Source organism: Hipposideros armiger, unplaced genomic scaffold, assembly GCF_001890085.2.
Source record: "Hipposideros armiger isolate ML-2016 unplaced genomic scaffold, ASM189008v1 scaffold_113, whole genome shotgun sequence".
NCBI lineage: Eukaryota > Metazoa > Chordata > Mammalia > Chiroptera > Hipposideridae > Hipposideros > Hipposideros armiger.
The window spans coordinates 2,271,704-2,291,511 of record NW_017731463.1 but is presented as its reverse complement, the minus strand read 5'-3'; the positions used below and the strand labels follow the sequence as shown (position 1 = coordinate 2,291,511).

The 19,808-nt window shown below is 37.4% G+C and overlaps 1 protein-coding gene across 1 annotated transcript in view; it reads right to left on the bottom strand.

Annotated features, from left to right (window-relative positions):
• Positions 1-1,232: 1,232 nt before the first annotated feature.
• The window catches only part of EXO1 (exonuclease 1), a 26,186-nt gene continuing 7,610 nt past the window's right edge, over positions 1,233-19,808 (bottom strand). The window contains exons 4-11 of the mRNA XM_019647556.1: positions 18,793-18,980; positions 18,003-18,099; positions 16,040-16,259; positions 12,988-13,234; positions 8,503-9,061; positions 5,344-5,445; positions 4,112-4,305; positions 1,233-2,163 (exon numbers count right to left, since the gene is read on the bottom strand). Coding sequence (XP_019503101.1) covers positions 2,022-2,163; positions 4,112-4,305; positions 5,344-5,445; positions 8,503-9,061; positions 12,988-13,234; positions 16,040-16,259; positions 18,003-18,099; positions 18,793-18,980 — 1,749 coding nt within the window. The 3' untranslated portion in view covers positions 1,233-2,021. The remainder of the gene's footprint in view (positions 2,164-4,111; positions 4,306-5,343; positions 5,446-8,502; positions 9,062-12,987; positions 13,235-16,039; positions 16,260-18,002; positions 18,100-18,792; positions 18,981-19,808) is intronic.

Genomic DNA, 19,808 nt, shown 5'->3' with positions numbered 1-19,808 from the left:
AGGTCTCTTCAGTGTTTATAGTGTATATGCAGGTACGTATTGTGTGTATACATACATACATATAAATTTTATTTTGTTTATTTTTATTTTTTTTACCAGCCATTCTGTCACCTGTTGGCAGCTCAGCTTGGGACAGGCCGGGCATTGAACAGCTGTTGCTCAGAGCTCACTTGCATTTTTTTTTTTTTAAGATTTTTATTGGGGGGTTGGGGGATGGGAACATCGCTGGGGAATTGGGGGAAGGGGAACAGACAAGTTGCTGTCCTTTTGTTCTTCAGTCTAGATGTGGAGGACGTTGCTTCACTGGCCCAAGTTGGCACCATCATTGCGCTCTTCCCGGGCGAGGCAGATCAGTTGCCAGCTTCTGGACGGCCGCTCACTGCGACTGCTGGCTACACACGGTAGCCCATGGCAACTCACTTCCACAGGGGCTGCAGCCTACCCTTCACCAGCGACTCACAGCAGCCCAGCTCCAGGTCAAGCTGTTGTTCACCAACTTAGCTGTAGAGGGCAGTGTCACTGGCCCTCATATGTGGGATCGGAACTGGGGCCCTCTGGAGTCCCAAGCCAGTTCCAAACCATCGCACCACTTGGCCAGCCTGACATCTCCGTTTATTAAGCCCATCTAAACTCTCACCTCTTGTGGTTTTTGCCACTGCAGGAATGATTTCTTTGCTAAATCAGTTTCCTTGCCTGATGTCTTCTTCTGTTAACCTTTGTGTTTACAGTGTGTTTTATTCCTTTTCTGTCATTTAAGTGATACTGAAAATGGGTGAGAAAATAAACATTTGTATACAATGTTTCATTCGCATTCTTTTTTTTTTTTTTTTAGCTGAGCCATCCCGCCACCTGTTGGCAGCTCACGGCTGCTCAGCTCGGGCTGACTCGAACCACTGTTGCTCAGAGCTCAAACTCTTGAGCGAGCTCTTAACCAACTGAGCCACTCAGCCGGCCCTTTCATTCGCATTCTTAATTTGTTCTCTAGCAGGTAACATTCATAGAAAATTCAAATTTGCTTCTGTTCTTTGGGTTTGCTCTTTTTCAGATTGGTTTTTATTTGTTTCCTTTGTCAATTTTTATTGTTTCTAACCTTGTTTTTTGTACCATTCTGACCTCTTTATCCAAAAATCTTCTAATAAGACTCACTTAAAAATCAAAATACTCTGGCTCTCAATCCTTTATCTTCTTAGATAGTTTTATTAAAATTTCTTTACTTCATGTCAGATCTTCACTTGTACAGCTCTGGCTGTCTTTCCAGGGATCTGCCTATTTCTTTGTAGAGTGTACATATTATATAGACTTTGCAACGTTAGTATCTTATATTGTACCTGGGACACTAGTTTTAAGTATATGTTAAGGAACTTTTAGCTCATACTTCAAAAAAGACATTAAAAAAACAGGCTATTTTGAAGAATATTAATGATATAAGAAGTGGCTCCTTTCACATAAGGCTAAAAGCAACTTTCTTTCACTGTCAATCTGTAACCCAAACAATCTCTTCAGAGCTAAAAGAGCACTGTCCATTTGTGCAATGATATTTAAGCCTTCCAACTATCCCTCCCGTCCCAGTAACTTTATTTTCAATTCAACACTGAAAGATATACAGGAAAAGCAGGTGGAAAGGCTTAATTAAAGCTTGGAGAAAAACAATGATTTCCTTTAGGGTAAAATAATTACAGAATTGTCATTTTCCATTTACTATCCTTATATTTGACCATATTACGGAAATATTTAGAGTAAATTTGTAAAAATTCTAGACTTGCCCAATGAACATGAAAACTTCCCCAAATTGTCAACAATGATTTCTCTCATGAGCTCCTTATGAAAAAAAATATAAAAAGCTGCACAAAAGAAACAATCACACAGTTAATATACAAAATAAAACTTACACAGTTAATATACAAAATGTACTCTTAAATTTAAAAAATGGCATAAATCTAAGAATGAGTCTTTCAGGCTGGTAATAATTGCCTCCTTCCTAAATAGGACTTCAAATCGATCAAGGCTCCAGCTGCCCGTGTTCACTGGAATATTGCTCTCTGAACTCGCACACATTCAGCTTTGTGAAATATATCTTCTTCTGTTTCTGGAGTTAGTTGGATATTATCTTTCACTGGCGACAGGGGATCTGGCTTCTTACAAGAGGGAAGCTTTTCAGAATCTCTGCAAAACAGAAAAGAATAAAGTGAATTTGGTGTTTTTAGGGTAGTGATTACTAAAGACTAATCTTCCTGGATAAAACAGAGGTACATAAAGAAGACAAGACCCTTTATTGTATAATTTGTCTCAATTCATTATATGCACATTCAGGTTTTCCTCTGAGTATGCCCAATACAATTTGAGTTTTCCTTCAGTGTCCCTTCCTGCTTTCTAAATTACCTTTCACAGTTGGTGCTAGGTCACTACCAAACAGACTAGCTAAAGCAGGATGATTCCAATAAAGAAATTTCAGTCGCTTCCTCCTTAGCGCCCTTCCTAAGACTGGCTAAGAACCAACATATTTGAGGCATGAACAATGTTTTAACCCTATCTTTTTTTTTTTTTTCCCCTGGAAGAGTGTACTTGTATTCTCTACCTCCACATACTTAGTTAAAATAGAATGCTAGTCTCACTTAAGAACATTCGTGATGTAGTAAAAACCATTAATTTCATTAAATCTCAACCCTTTCAACTTCTTAATATTCTGTGACAAAAACGGGAAACACACATAATGCACTTTTGTTGAATACTGACTTTTGTTGCATACTGAAGTATGATGAATTATCTCAAGTAAAAGCATGTGTAACACTATGGTTATTCAAATCTGGGTATTTGGAAAAGCTTCTCTAAAATGAACAAAGAGAGCCTGTTTGTTACTTCAAAGAAAGCAACTAACAATATTTGTTGCCAAAGATAAAATTCAAGCTTTCAAGTGAAAACCAGAATTTTGGAAACCTTGTACCTGCCACTTGACAGCTTCCCACTGCTCAGACTTTGATAAGATTATGCTTTTTAAATACTGTATAATGAAATGTGTCACTATTTGGAAGATAAGTCTGTTTTCCTATTGCCCAATGCATGATGCTATGAAATCATATAGGAGTAAAGTAAAAGATGCACTCTAAGTGCAGTATGGACCAAAAGAATGGTCCATAAGACTCCAAAAGAATGACAGTCAATTGATAGGGCTTCATATTCTTCTACATTGCAACTAGTCTTAAAAAATGACTGCTTGTTGAACTTTAATGTAATATTAAAGAAGACAATTTACAATTAAATAGAAAAGCTATTAAAATATACATTTTCAAACTACAAATATGTGTGGGGCCAGATTTTCTTCATATGCTTCAACCAAAACAACACAACAGATCAAATGCAGAAGCACATATAAGAATCCTGCTCAGTTCTGATATACCAGACAGTAATGATTTGCAAAAATGTAAAATAATGTCGCTCTTCTCACTTTTTTTTCAGTTTTGGAAAACATAGCTATTTTTTGTAAAAATATACTATTGGCTTTAATATTTAATGGGCTTATTATTGTTTAAAACTAAGTAAATATTTTTAAAGTGTCCGTTTTAATTTCTAAGATGTTTAAATGTTGACAGATATAACACACATAAAACAAAGTATTTTGGGGCTCTCGATAACTTTTAAGAGTGTCAAGAATTCCTGAACGTTTGAAGGCAAAAAGTTTGAGAACTGTTGCTATATGGTTTAATCCTAGGCTTCACACAATGTAAAATAAAAAAATAATTATCCAGCACTTACTGATACACAGTGTTTCTTCCCACACCATTTCATCTGATTGTGACATTTCTATTAGATAAGGTTTAATCCTATCACACTCATGTAATTTTTCTGTTTGTTAGCTACAGAGGGACCTCCCAGAGCCAGATGGAGAACTGAGGTTTTTGGCAAGAAGTTCGCCATTTTCTTGCCAAAAGAAGGAATAAAAACTGAAGTTAACTCTACTTACAAAGAGTCAGCTAAAGGAAAGAGAGGAATATAATCCTCTTAGGTAAGAGAAAGAGAAACTGATATATATGTAAGTGGAGCTGGGAGAATGACTGAAATTACAGGAAAAAAAATAAATTTATTTTATTTTAGAATAAGTAACATGGCAACTCACTTTTTAAATCCAAAATTCTTCCAGAGCTCATTGATTTTTATCTGTAGTCCTGGCTTGTTCTCGGCGTTGGGGTGCTTTCTCTTCTGGATGCTTGCTGGCTTCTTGCTCAGCCCACTGACTCTGGCACGTACTAGAGGTTTGATCTTGGTGGTAGAAAGGTTTTCCATAGAGCTAGATTTATACAGCCCAGGAACCTAAAGATTAAATGCCCGTTTTAATGCTCTTCTGTTAAAGCAATTACCTTTAGTCAACTTCAAACTATTCTTTATACTCCGGAACAGAAAAATAACCTATAAGCAATATGTAAAAATGTGCTACTTATAAATGTCTATTATAAAATTATCATAATAATTTTAACAGGTAATATGTGTACCTTGCACTAAGTTCATGTTATAAAAGACTAGAGAGAAAAGTCTTTCTTACCTCCCTCACTGTCTCTAGGCAATCCCTGTCTGAATCCATTTACAGTCGTCTCCCGTTATCCACAGGGTACACGTTCCAAGACCCGCAGTGGATGCCTGAAACCGCGGATAGTACCCAACCCTATGCCCACTATCGTTTTTCCTACACATACATACTTACGATAAAGTTTAATGCCTTTTCCATCTGAGCTAAGCACTGAATATGCACTGTGGCCGTAACTTAATAGTAGTAAATGACTATGTTACTGGTTTATGTATTTACTATACTATAGTTCTATCGGTATTTTAGAGCATACTCTTCATACTTAGAAAAAAAGTTTGCTGTCAAGTTCCGTGGGCAGCAGCCTCATACATCTGTTTACAGCCTCTTCATTGCACCGTTTCCCTTGTGCGTGATTTAATCTCATGTTGCTTTGTACAGTAACATGCTGTACAGGTTGGTGGCCTGGGAGCAACAGGTCATCCCACAGAGCCTGGGTGTGTGCTCTGGGATGCTCGCACGACAAAATCACCTTAGATGCATTTCTCAGAACGCATCCGCCTTGTGAAGTGGCACATGACTGTATGGTCATTATAAGTTATGCCAAGTAAGTCCACCGAAAAAGATCTTTATACCCCAAGGGAAACAGCAAGTTTCACAACTTAAACACCAATAAGCAAGCACCAGCATGGTCCTAGAAGGCTTGAAAGCAGACATTTTTGTGTAAATAAAAATATGGGCATTTTAATTTTTAACTTTGCTTATACTTCTCATTTTCTGGTAATAAGCACGTACTGCTTCTGAAATTAAAAAAATAATCAATGTTTTACCTTGTTCCTGAGAGGAGTGTCTTTTTTCGAGAAACGAGATAAACGTAGCTTGAATTCCGGATTACCTTGATTATCAAGTGACTTAAAATTGCAGTCAGATTCCTAGATTCCCCAGATCAAAAAATAAAATTAAATTAGATTTTTACTATGGAATTTTTATTTTACAACTAACCAATATTCAACAAAACATACAAGTAGGGGCAGCTGGTTGGCTCAGTTGGTTAGAGCGCAGTGCTCATGACACCAGGGCTGCCGGTTTGATCCCCACATGGGCCACTGAGATGCACCCTCCACAACTAGATTGAAACAACTACTTGACTTGGAGCTGATGGGTCCTGGAAAAACACACTGTTCCCCAATAAAATTAAAAAACAAACAAACAAATAAACAAAAAAACCCCCCCAAAAACCATACAAGTAAAATGAAAAAGTCAGAGTAAATAAAATGTAATTTCTCAGAAAAGAAAGTATAAAAAGCTTGGGCTAGAATAAAAGAAAATGCATCTAATGTGGAAAGACTGAGGTTTGTCAGTTTCACTGCAAATTAAACTGAAGAAACTAGCAACATGTTTTAGCTGGAGAATAAATTCTGTAAAATAAACATTTAAAATTGAAAGCTTTTCTGAATTGTTTTAGGAGCCTGCCAAAACGCTAACTCAGATAAGACAATTCTCCTGCTGTAATATCATTGCAAGCTTGGCTAATATTGGGTTGTCGGAAAATGACATATTTTTTTCTATGTTTTTCGTTGCAAAAATGTGTCATGTTTTTCCAACAACCCAATAGTTTTCATAAGTCACTAGCTACAAAAAGTCGAGCTAGCATGGTTCTACATCACTTAGTTGTGTAACACACTCAATATTAAAGGGAAAGAAGGCATCTACTTTCAAGAAGTAGAGTATATTGTATTGAATGCAGTTACCGTTAGCAATGAATGACTTTAAGACCTACCCTCTACCCCCATCCCATCATGTAAGACTTTTCTATAGACAGAACAATCTGGATTCCCACTAAAGTTAAATAAAAAGAATAATGAATGGAAATTTAGAAGACTTTACATTTCTGCATTTTTTAAGGTTTTTAAAAAAAATATTTATCTTGGGATTCTACACAGTATTACATATATTTAAAAAAAGAAAAGAAAAGTGGAAACTACTCCATTAACTTGGACTAAACTATAGAAACGTTAATGTTCCTCGCTCACAGCTAAACCCTAGGCTAAACCATTGTTTAGAGATCACGAGTAAGATCCTAAGATTAATTCACCTCATATAGGGTCAATGAACTCAAAACACACAGAAGGTATGATTGCTGCATTTCACAGTGAACCTCCAATGACAGTCCCAAAAGAGAAACATTTTCTTCAAAGTACACAGTCAAAATTGATATTCAAGTGAAGCCCCAAGGGCACTGTGGCTTTCTTAAACATTTTCTGAAAGACTAATTATATCGTTTTTTGTTGTTGTTGATTTTCTTCTTTTAGCTGAGCCATCCTGCCACTTGTTGGCAGCTCAGCTCGGGCAGGGCATCGAACCGCTGTTGCTCAGAGCTCGCATTCTTGAGTGAGCTCTTAACCAACTGAGCCACTCAGCCAGCCCTGGATTATATAGTTTTTATGTTAACTGTCCATGTTGGAGTTCTTTGAGAATTAACAATTCATTTATCCTACTAGGGATTTACTACATCTGGAGGCAAGAGAGAGATGACTTAATGAATGATTTCTAGTTTAGTTTGTTGTTTTGGTGAGGGGAGAGGATTCGTGTTTCTCTAACTGATCAGTACAAAAAATGGTTAGCCCAGAAGACAGAAGTGTGGAGAGTTCTGTCAGCATGGCTGGTCCACAGCCTGTGAGCTGGTAAGGCTTCTTCATAAAACACAGCCAAATGCTTACAAAGTAAGTTAAACAGGAAGACGTCTGCTGGCAAAAGGAAAAAAACGCCCCAGACAAACTCAGCAGACAAATAGATGGTGATGTTTTTATGAAAGCTGTCCAAGAGATGGCAACTGAGGTGGCACCCAAATGGTGTCAAGAGAAAATGCAGTATGGGGTGAAAAATGAAAAAGATGACATTAAAATGGAGGCGCATATTAAAAGAAACAGAGTCCTCTAGACGAGTATGGATGCACCAAATGCAGAGTGAGTGAAAGAGGAAAGAAAAGCGAAAGCCTTAAGGCAGCCAAGGATTTGGACGGGCATACTCTAAAACTTAAAAATACCACATGAACAGATTTTGGATTTGAATATATTAATTGATTTCAGCTTTCTCCAAATGAAAACAATTTGTTTCCACATTTTAAGTTGGCTCTTGTCTTCAATTTGAGTACAATGCAACTCATGTTTCCTTTAGGAACTTGAATAAAATGTTTTCCTTTTGATAAATATAAGATATTGATTTATGAGATGCTGTCCAATATTCAGGATTATCAGACATCAAAATTCTGTCAAATATTGCCAAGTTACAACTTGATAATTGTAGATACAAAATGAAGTATGATATATTGGTAAATATGAGATAACTCGGATTTCAAAAAGGCTATTATGCCATCATGTTATTTTAAAATATAATATCATCGGGTCTTATTTGGTGTTTTGATTTTATTTAAGTCAGAATATTTTATAAATAAAAAATGGTTAGCATGCTTTCATTAATTTAAAACAAAATAACATAAAATCACTTGTATTACTACTTTGTTTTGTTATAAAGGGGGAGTTTAGCAAGATTAAGAAGAATAAACGAAAATATATTTCTGAAGTACTAAAACTTAAGATGCGACCATCACATTAATAAGGCCATTTTCTTATAAGGTTTCAAATGGTATCTGAATTCAAGATTTAAATATTAAATTCATAACAAGTTTTCATTTCATAGCTAATCATTCTGCTTAGATTTTAACTGTTCTACAACTTGAGATACCTGTCAATGGAACACATGATTCAAGCTTTACAGTTAGATGAAATGTACAAGACTTTAAAATATAAAAGATACAGAGAAGTCCTTCGGATGAATACAACGTGAACTTTCTACACAGTAAGATCTAGAAGGGAAAATTAAGACAGCCAATTTCCATAATGCAGGCAAACTTTTCTCGATTGTATGATAAACACCCTATCTTCTTTCACATATGAGTTGGAAAACAATGGCATCATGATCTGACTCACCTCTGAATCAGAATCCTTGCTGCAGGGCTGAGAGAGTTCGGATGCATCTAAGTGTTGTGATAATGCTACGCTCTCCTGAGACTGCGAAGACCAAGTCACTTCGTGCGAGGAATGAGCTTCATCACCTGACTCATCACTCTTCACCTGAGATCCGTCAGTCATCTCTTTATTTTCAGGCACGGAGCGCGGAGAATCACTCTCTCGATGGAACTGCTGCAGTGCTGTCCCTGGAGAGGGGCTCGGAGTTCTCGAAAAATCTCCAAGACTTCCAGACCAACTAAAACAGCTTCTCAGTGTCCCCAGAGTGGGTGGAGAAACGGTCCTTGTGAATTTGCTGGTCTTAAAAGACGGAGGCTCTTCATCAGCAATCACAGTCACTTCATCTGGAATCTGATCGCTTGAATTATGTGCTACATTCGCATCAACCAGCCCTTTGCCATCTAGACAATCTGATTCATTTAGACTGGTGTCTTTCTCGGGGACAGCAGTTTCATCGAGAGGCTGGCTGCTTGCTGTCTTTGATACACAGTCCACAGAATCCAGAGAATTGCAAAAAAACCTAACAGAAAGAATGCCTTAGAACTTTAGAGTTTGCTCACAAGGTGGTAAGATTCAGACTATGGCCCAGTTTCTTTTTTAAAAAAAAAAGTCTCATAAATACATTTCACAAATGAAGGCAAAATAGATTTTCACAGTTCAGTTTTGATTATGCCAAACGCACACATTTAGAAATTTATTTACACAATGAATTTTAGGGTTTTCTCAAAGCAGTCGTCTACATATACACATATTTGGAGCTTGTGTATTTTATCCATGTCTAGTCTTTCCCCTAAGCTTTTTATTTTTATTTTTATTTTTTTCTAGCTGAGCCATCCTGCCACCTGTTGGCAGCTCAGCAGCAGCTCAGCTCGGGCTGGACTCGAACCACTGTTGCTCAGAGCTCACACTCTTGAGCGAGCTCTTAACCAGCTGAGCCACTCGGCCGGCCCTCCCTTAAGCTTTTTATAATAACACCCAGGCTCTAAGCTCCTTGAGGCCAGGCTCTATCCATGCCTTTGTATCCTCCACAGTACCTGAAACAGTGGCTGACATGTGGCTGAGAGCCAAAGACTTGAACAAATATGAAAATACGCAACAGAAAGGACAATTTACAATTACTGTTTCATATTTTGTAGAAAGTAAAATGAATAGAAATCAGCCATTTACCCCTCATCTTAGCTTAATTCTTAGTAACAAACCATCTGGGAACTTGCAGTACAGTCATCTACCAGTTTTTTATATACCCTATAAACTTCTATACTATTTTATATATTGAGGTTAAGTTTCAAATTAATCATTAAATTCTGCATTACAAAAGAGGTATCACTTACTCGTGTAGCAGCTTTTAAAAAAATCACTTAAAAATACTCTAATACAAAGGAAAGGAAGATCTGTATCATTGTTGGAGAGGATGTATTCAAGGGTTTTTAGGTTGAAAAAGAAAATCTTAGAGTACATGATCAGATAAATATGAAACTTAAAGAGAATTTACCTCCTCTATAAGCATTATTGAGTTCAAGCCCAAGATATAAGCAGAATATTTACTAAACGCTGGAGAGTAAACATCCTCTCTATTCTTCATCAAATCCCTAAGAGGTGTGTGTGTACAGGGCCAGAGGAAGCAGAACATGAAAGGACAGTCTTCCTAGGGTTTCCGCTGGGTGGAAAACATCGGCTCCTAGATCTGATCACAGAACTTATTTTTAAGTAAACAATAATCTTGATGACATCCAAATATTCTTCCATGTATTATTTCATGGGTAAGAGAAGTGACAGTGCCCAAGGTTATAAAATTCAAAAAGCTAAAGAACAGGATTAAAACCCAGAACCCCTCCCAGTTCATGGCTGCTTCTTCCCAATTACCTATGGTATTACTTAACTGATATTGATATTTCTAAATTTCAAAAGATAAAATGGTATGTTTCTAAAGTATCAATATAATAAAGATCAAGAACACTTAAAACAGACAGATTGGCGACAACTTTTGCATATTTAATTCCTCCTGTTGCATTACATTAGGAAGAATGGGGTTAGACATACACAGCTTCTACCAGTCTTAGGAAAGGCCCTATGTATATGATCCACAGTTTATACACAAAGAAACAGGGTAAGGGAAGTTAAGTGGGATGCGAAAGATCACACAACTAATTGTCCGTAGGTGACGGAGTGAAACTTCAAGTCCAGGGCTACCAAATTGTATGCTCCTTTCACTCCATCATGTCAACTATTTCTAGAAATGTTTCCTATCATCAGTGCTAACGACACAGCCACAGCCCTGGGAAAGTTTCTTAACCTCTCTGAGCCTCAGTTTCTCACTCTCAAGAACACATCACCAACCCTGAATATCTCATAATGTTGTTGTCAGGAATAAGAGAATATATAAAGGAACTCTGAAAATCAGCAAAGAAAACTAATAATATCTAGTTACTAGATGTTGCTATATAATCCAGGTCAGAAAATTACATATCAAAGACTAACTCCCAATTATATTTCACAGGAAGCTGATGGAGGAAAAATTCTTTCTCCAAGCATTTAATGCACCCTCTGAACAATTCATTAGTGAAACATTGAACTAAACTACATAAAGCAGCCGTGTATAGCTTCAAACTGAGATTTCATTAAGCCTCTATAAGGACCTAACAGAAAAGCACTGCAGACACACACAAGCATGGCTCTCATTAGCTGTCTTCAGGGAAGAGTTAAACACTAGGAGGCAGGAAAGAGAAATTCTAGTTTCACCCAAATAGAAAAATGAAACACAAGTTCCAGAAATTTCTCCAAGGAAAAAAAGTCAATTTTCTAGCACTTATTAATCAGCATATTTCATCTAGAACCCTCTTTTCCATCTTCTGCGTCTACTTTTTTTTTATCATTCCACTGCTAACAAGCACCTTTAATGAGGGTGACCAGAAAAGCAAGAACCAAAGTGATCATTTAATTGTATTTTGAATGTTTCCTTGAGAATAGCTGATGGGAGAAGGGTTTGAAACATCACCTACAACAAGGCGTTACCAGGGGTTCGTTCTTTCATTGCCAGCTACCACCATCATGGTTAGACAAAACTGGCTGCAGCCTGGTACATTAAACTTGGAAAATAAAAAGTATTCATTCTAAGTCTTCTGGAAGAATGCAGGAGCTGATAAATTTTCTTTTCCTTAGTAATATCAAGCCAAAAAAACTTCTGACACTTAAATTTCCTGTTTCTGGCTGTGCTACCACCATCCGGACAAAGAGTTTTCCATTGATGTTTGTCATCTGCCAGGCACTGTTGTAGGCACTTCATTTATGATAATAATCGAATCCTCTCAAAGACCCTGAGGTTCTTTTAGTTGTTAGGCCCATTTTTTAACAAGAGGGGACTAAAGCACCCAGAAGTTAACTTGCCCAAATCAAACATCTCATGAGTAAAGAGGACAGGATTCAAATTCAGGTAGTCTAAGCCCAGGGCCCAAATTGCTCACCCTATGTTCTACCAACTCTTCAAATTCTCCTCATCGCTGCAGGGACGATAGCACAGCCTCACCAATCTTCCGGCTCGGCTCTGGCCCTCTAGTGCTCAGAGTGGTCTGTCTAAGCCGGGAATTGGGTCACACCCTCCCATGATCAAAACCCTCTAAATGTTTCCTCCAAAGGCTAAAAGTTCCTGAACCGGGTTTCTAGGCCTTCCATGAACTGGCCTACTGCCTATTTCTGCTCCTTCGTCACCCTTTCCCAGGCCCCGCGATAAGGAGCGGCTGCCGTGCCCCATGTGCTGCTCCTGCCATGCCTCTGCCCGCTGGCAAGGTGTCTGGCTCATTCTTGGTCGGCTTCACCCCACTAGTCATTTACACCGAGGTAATGGCACCCAATACTTGTCCCTTCCCTCTCACCCTTCCCAACCACTGACTCAGCATCCGATGCCCCTTTAATGCCCTCAAATCACCTTACACGCGCTTTGTCACTGCACTTACCACACTGTATGAAAAGGTTTCATTTACGAGCCTGTTTTTCCAACTACGCTACAAGCTTCTCAAGAATAAAAACTATGTCTCTCATTGTGGTAACCCAACACCTTGTACTTTATCAAGTTCTCATCTTAGTCATCTGTATTTAAAAATATTTCTAACAATACTTTGCAAAATTATATTTAGCTCTTAAAGAAACAAAAAAGTACAAACAACGAAGTAGGGACTCCCCAAAATAACTGAATTTTTCTAATGCAAAACATAATAAGGTCTACAATTCTTACTTTGGTTCTGTAGAAAGATATTATAAAAATAACGGAAATTCAAGGGAAACGCTGTGCATTTAGGTCTGAACTAGGGCAATACATGATAAAAACTGTAATCGGATTAGGGAAGGTCCTACCCCGACTAGATTAAATGTTTACTAAAGACAATTAAAATATTTATTAATAGAGTACAGAATACAACAGACAAACAACATTCTGTAGATAAATAACCATACCTGCTTCTCGTCCCTGGAACCACAACTGCACCACTTTCTTCGTTTTTTCTCTGTAAAAACGTTGCAAATTTGTTTCTTGTAGGAGGTGGTGCACTTAAGCTTTTTTTAACAGTAGTTCGATCTACCAGGTCAGGAGTAAATATTTCGGAAGAGTTCAATGATGTATTACCTTCACAGCTATTTTTCTTGGTCTTCTTTGTAAATGTAAGAGAATATTGACTCAACAGATCATCTTCTGACAGCTCTTCTAAATAAAAACAAAACTCTCTATAAATCTTTGTTTCATATGTACTTAGAGATTTCGCCTTAACTTCACAGTCCATGTCCCATTGTCCTAAGAATGAACTCTTTTTTTCTTAAACTATGCATCAGAAAAGGAAATCCAAGGATAACTTAAAAAACAAAAACAATTTTCTTAACTGTGCTTTACAATTTCACAAATTAGCTAAGATTTAATGTCAATTATTTGTATGATTTTATGTGAAATTACCCAAACCAAAATTCCAGAACACAATAAATTCTGTAAGGCTATATACTCATTATACTAAGGGCCTAATTTTAAATGTTAAAAAAAAATAAACATCAAAACATTAAGGCGTTTTACATGTAAATGTATAACTAATTTAATGTTTGATTTTAAAAATGTTCCAGTGTAAAACCAGCAGCTATCTACACACACCATTTATGTGACAGGGTTTTTGAGGTACATGTGATTGTCATGAGTCAGAAGTAGTTCGTGCTGTTGCTCTGATCCTTATTTCCTAGCTATGGGGCCCTAGAAGACGGCTGCGTGGCAAATGTATTCTATGGTATTAGCACAAATCATAAGACTAAATAATACAAAATGCTACCACCTGAGATGGGCAAGGACTGAGATGGCACTAAGGAGTTTTAAATTAGTTCAACTAATTCTCAGTCTGCACAGCGTCCACTCACGTAGGAATCAAATGCTCATTACGCTAAGAATTCAGTAAAATGGTTGGGGGCGCCAAAACAGTAGAGTCAAGAAGATGATACCTCAAATTTAAAAATGTATACATTTTCGAAAAACTATAGACCAGTAAACTTGATTTTGACTCCTGGAAAAAGCCTAAATCTTTTTATTATGCAGGGAATTGTGAGCCCTTACAGAAGAGGATAAAACAAATATTGTAGGAGCTCCAACAAGAAGTCATGCCAGACTAACCTCATTTTCTTTGTGTGATAAGCTCTAGACCAGCTATGCAGGGGAATTCCATAGATTTAGCATACCTTGAATTGAGCAAGACACTTCAGTGTCTCTCATATTATCCTAGTGGGCAATACAGAGCAAAATCTACTGTATATTAGTTACGAGGGTTTGCAGCAAGCTGAACAGCCCTGAAAGACCATTGGCAATTATTAGTCTGAAAGGAGGTCGGCCTCCATCTAGTGCTTTAGATTTCGGTACTCACTGATTTAATTAAATGTTACATTAAGCAAACACATTTTAACCAAAACTTTAAGACACATGGAGCCATACTTCTCAAATTTCCAGCTGACACAGATAACACCCATATATTAAAAGATAATAAAGATTCAAAAAAGAAAAATAATATTAGTGGGCAGAACAACGGGTTAAAATGAATTCAGATTACTTCAAAAGGACTAATTTAACCCACGTTTAAGTTTAAAGTATTAACTGTACCATTACAACAACTGGTAGATTTTGATCATGAACTCAGTAAATGCCAACAAAATGACAAGAATGCATACAAAAGCTAACATGATCCTAGTTTGCAATAATAAAAGCAGTCTTTAGATGACACTGAAATCGTGCTACAACTCTAAAAATTTACTGTGCTCTATGGTAAGCAGATCACATCTCAACAATCACTCACTGTAATAGTTATACAATTATTAAAAACCTTTGTAGCCAAAGCACAACCTGGAATAGACAAGAAACTTTTAGCTTAGAAAAAAAAAAAATTAGGGGCCAGCTGTGTGGCTCAGTTGGTTAAGAGTACAAGCTCTGAGCAACAGGGTCACCAGTTCGATTCCCACATGGGCCAGTGAGCTGCGCCTGAGCTGAGCTGCCGCTGAGCTGCCTAGATGGCTCAGCTGGTGAGAGCACGTGCTCCTAACAACAAGGTTGGTGGTTCCACTCCCACACGGGATGGTGGGCTATGCTCCCGCCAACTAAGACTGAACACAGCACGTTGAGCTGAGTGGTCTCGAGCTGCCGACGGGTGGCCAGATGGTGACTGGACTCAGAGCTGAGCTAGCTGCATCCTCCACAACTAAGACTGAAGGACAACAGCTTGGCTGTTCCCCTTCCCCAATTACCCAATTAAAATCTTAAAAAAAAAACCAAACAACAAAAAACCCCTAAAATCTTGGTATAAATTTGACAATAGATGTGCAAGCCTGGAGCAGTGGAAAACTACAAAGCACTGCTGAAGACTTCAATAAGCAGATCAGAAAACTCAGTAACTCAGTATTGTTCAGATCTCAATTCTCCCCCAATTGATCTATAGATTCAACTAAGTTCCAATCAAAATCACAGAGGGCTTTTTTTCTTTTTTTAAAGAAATCGACAGTTGATTCCAAGATTTGTATGGAAATGTAAAGAACACAGAACAGCCAAAATAACTTTTCAAAAGAACTTAGGGGACTTACACTACTTGACTTTTAAGATTGACTATAAAGCTACAGTAATCAAGACAGTGCGTCTGGCATAAAGAAAGGAAAGGAGACCAATGATACAGAATAACAGTTCAGAAACAGATCCACACATTATCGGGTCAATTGATTGTCAACAAGTGGGCCAAGGCAATTTAATAATAGAGAAAGGATAATCTGTTAAACGGTGCTGGGACAACTGAATTGCCATACACAAAAAAAGGGAACCTTCATGCTTACCTCATATCATATAAAAAATTCATTCAAAATGGATCAAAGGCCTAAATGTAAGAGTTAAGACTACAAAACTTCTAGAAGAAAACAGGAGAACATCTTAGTGACCTTGGGTTTAGCACAGATTTCTTAAATGTGACTAATAGTCACTAGTATTTCACAAAAACGAAATACCTACCACTTCTTGGTCTTTTCACAATGGACGATTTCCTTGGAAGATTTAAACCTTTAGTACTAATTACTTGTTCAATGCCCAGAGTATGTAGATTTTCCTTCAATTTTGTAGCATTTGGAACAATATCCAGCTTAAGTCTAGGACAATAATTCTTATGCCAAATACTGTTAGATGATTTTTGACATGTTTTGTCACTCCAACTATGACTTCTTGATTGGGCAAGCTAAAACAGTAAAAGAAAAAAGCTTACTTAAAGAAAAATAATTTACTTCCCTCTGTATCAACATAAATTATAAGCAAATAACTGAATTACCCTTATAAAGAACAGTTTTTTGATGAAACACCTGTCCTCTAATAACATTTTCTACTTTTCCGGTCCTACACTTTCCGTTATGTGTCTTGTATTCTTAGGTTTGTTTCTCTTCTAATGAGGGTCAAGTAACCTTGTTAGCTCATTTCTAAGACATAAAAAATAACCTTCCTAAGAGGAACGGTGCAAGAAATGAGACGGCAATTGAAGAATTGTCGACAGAAAAAAAGTACTTTTAAAATTTGAGTACTATTTTAATATACGATACTAATTAATTTAATAATCATCTGGCAATAATTATTTACATACTCTTTACAAAACACCTGAAAGTTAACACCATAAAATTATTTAAAGTAATCAACTATCCCACCTCTAGAGATTGGCTGAGTTCAAATCAAAACAATCTAATTTACAAAACACTAGTTTCTATTAGACCCATATTCGGTGCCATCTTTAGTAGGACATTACGGAGAAACTGAGAGCTTCTGTGGCCTACACTGAGTCTTACATAAAGCTTTCTCTGAGAAAGGGCTTATCGCCAGTTAGTATTGGTGTATTTACCGCGTTTATTCATCGAATGAATGTCAGTTACATGATCGCTTTCATTCTTTCAGACTAGAAAACCTGGAAGATAGGCTGGCTTGCTTTCATTGCTAAGTCCTTTTGCTTCTATTAGTTGTCTTTCTGACTGATAGTTCCTTCTTTCTCATCGCTTCCAGTCCAATCCAGGCCTTTTCACCTTTGCTGACTAATTCAGTCCTTTACTAAGCATTTATTAAGGATTTTAACAAACATAGTTAGGCTAGCTAGGTGTCCTGAAGTACAAAAACATATACATATAATCCTTGCTTGTAAGGACTTAGCAATGAAAGGTCATAAAACCCTGTCTTTCTGAAGATTACATTCTTTGGAGAAGAATCAGAAAATAAGCCATAGAGATAGGAATTATGTGGCAGTAAATGCTAAAAAGAAAAAAAAGAGAAATAGTATAAAGAAAAGCTGATAAGAAATGAAGAGTTTGTTTTTGACTGTAGATAGATTTAAGGGTACAGGAAATCATTTATGTTAAGATTCAAGAGATATTTAGAATTAAGTGGCTGGTACATAGACCAGAGACTGGGTTGGAACAAATACAAACAGAAAAGAGAGAAAGGGGGAAAGTGTATTGTAAGGGACATATACAATTGGGAAAAGGAAGAAGAAAACAGGAAAGGGCTCAAAGACACATAGTGGGAGTGCTCATTAAATATTTGCTAAATTGTGAATGAGTGAAATAACCAGCTTGTACTCTCCCAAGGAGAGTATTTCTAGGTTTGGGTCTTCAACAATCAAATGCCAGAGGCCAAAGAGGGTAAGATGAGGAAAAAGACATCCAACACTTGGTATATTCAAATAAAATGTTCACGCCTAAAGGTTTGATAATATATAACATGGCCACCTTTTAACTTAAGGAAATTAACCAATATACCTATATTCTAAGAGATACAATTTCTCCAGCATCAAGTTGTTTTTTTCAACCTATACTCTGTATAGTGCCTGGATCTAAAAACGCTTAATAAAAGACGTTTACTAAATGAAGGTTTGCCTTTATCACAGTTCCTGAGACATAACTACAATGAAATGTGCTCTTTTAGAAAGAAGTCATTAAAATGTTACCGTAGCGGTGTCTGGATTATAGTCATCAATCTGTTCAAAAGTGTTTATATCTTTATTTCCAAGTGCTATTTGAAGAGCTACAGAATCATCAACATACCTAGGTTGGTAAGATTAAGGAAAAATGCTTTCATTAACAACCAAACAAATGATACTATGTTAAGATAGGAAAGTGTATTCTGTTGCCACAGAAAATTTCAGGTTTACGACCTCAATGGGTCCCACTGACTCCGACATTCAGCACTACTGAAACCACAAGCATCTTTACTCATCTGTTTGTCACTGCAGGAGTTGGCAGTTTTCTACAGCAAAGCCCCAAGTCATCACTGACTCCCCTTCAAAGGAGATGGAAAGTCCTGGCCGCCACCTGGGTGACTCGGGGCTGTGCGTCGCCCTGGGTGTGTGTAGTCCGAGGCTGTGGGCAGGGCATCCTCAGCTCGAACGCTCATGCCCACTAGCGCCCACTAACAAATCCAGCTTGCTTGTCACTGAGTGTTTCTCTTAAGCGCCCCCTTTGGAATACGCACCTTAAGTGACTGACATGGGACGTGTTTCTGTCAAGTCAATCTAAGTAATTAGCAAGTTATAACGAATGAGGCTCAGATTTATAAACAAAAATGTGGCTCTGAATTTTCACTAGGATGGTAGTTAAAATGAACAAAACACAGATTTCGCTATAAAAAAGGAAGCAAAAGACAACTTGCAAGCTTTTTACTGAATGTCTCCCTAAAAACATCACCATAAATATATGGGAGAAGTGCGAACTTCTACCAGTCTGGTTCAGAAAGGATACCGCCCAGCATAGCTTAGTGCTTCAGGATCGATGTCACTGTCATAGGCGTTCAGAGGGGTGAGTTTCCTTTTGATGGGATCAAAAACTAGCTGATAAAGGAAGGTATTGTTGGCCCGAATAAATCCTTTGATGTAATCTTCTGGCACCGTTATATTCATCTTGAGATAATGCCCAATTTTCTTGATTACCTAATAATGGATGTAAAAAATATTTACGAGTTATCTCCAAGTAAAGACTAGGGAATGTATTTTCCCCAAGACCAACTGGTTTATGTTTTAATCGGAGAAACAGAAAAAGCAATTGCTTTTATCTACATTAAAACCTCTCTCAGCAAGCACAACCATGTCAAATCGCTTAAAATTCTAAGTCTCATGTATTTTCTTTGGTTTTTCTGTTATTAATCCAAAGAATGAAAAATTCAGTTACACTTCAAGCTTATATTCCTAGATATAACTTTAAGATACATTCTTTACTCTCAAAGTCCCTTTCATTCAGAAAGCAAAAAATAAACAACATACAAACCTTGAGAATGAAAAAAACCCAAGTATTCTTACATCGTATTTTTATAACGAAGTTGACATTCTAACTCCTGTTAGAACTATGGATGATTAAAGCTGGGAGTGGTTTTACATATTTTATATGAAACTCACAGATGAAGAAGACAAGACCCAGAGAACAGAGGTGATCCTGGAGTCACTGGCTAGTCAGGGTATGTTGCTCTAGTCCCAGCCCTGCCACTATGTCCCAACCCAGAGATCTCTCCCTAACACGGCACGGCCCTCATCCCCGACGACTCACACACTGCACTCTTGGGAACAGAAAATGGTAACTCCGCTCAGCAAACTAAGGGCTTTAGAGAACTGCCCAAGGGGGCAGAAAATGAGCTTTTTTTTAAAGATAAAGACATCAGAGAAATTACAGAGCAGTGATGTAAGGTACCTCAAAATTTTCCAGAGGATCCATGACACATGATGTTGCATTAGATTGCATGAAGAAGTAGATATGAGAACCCAGCT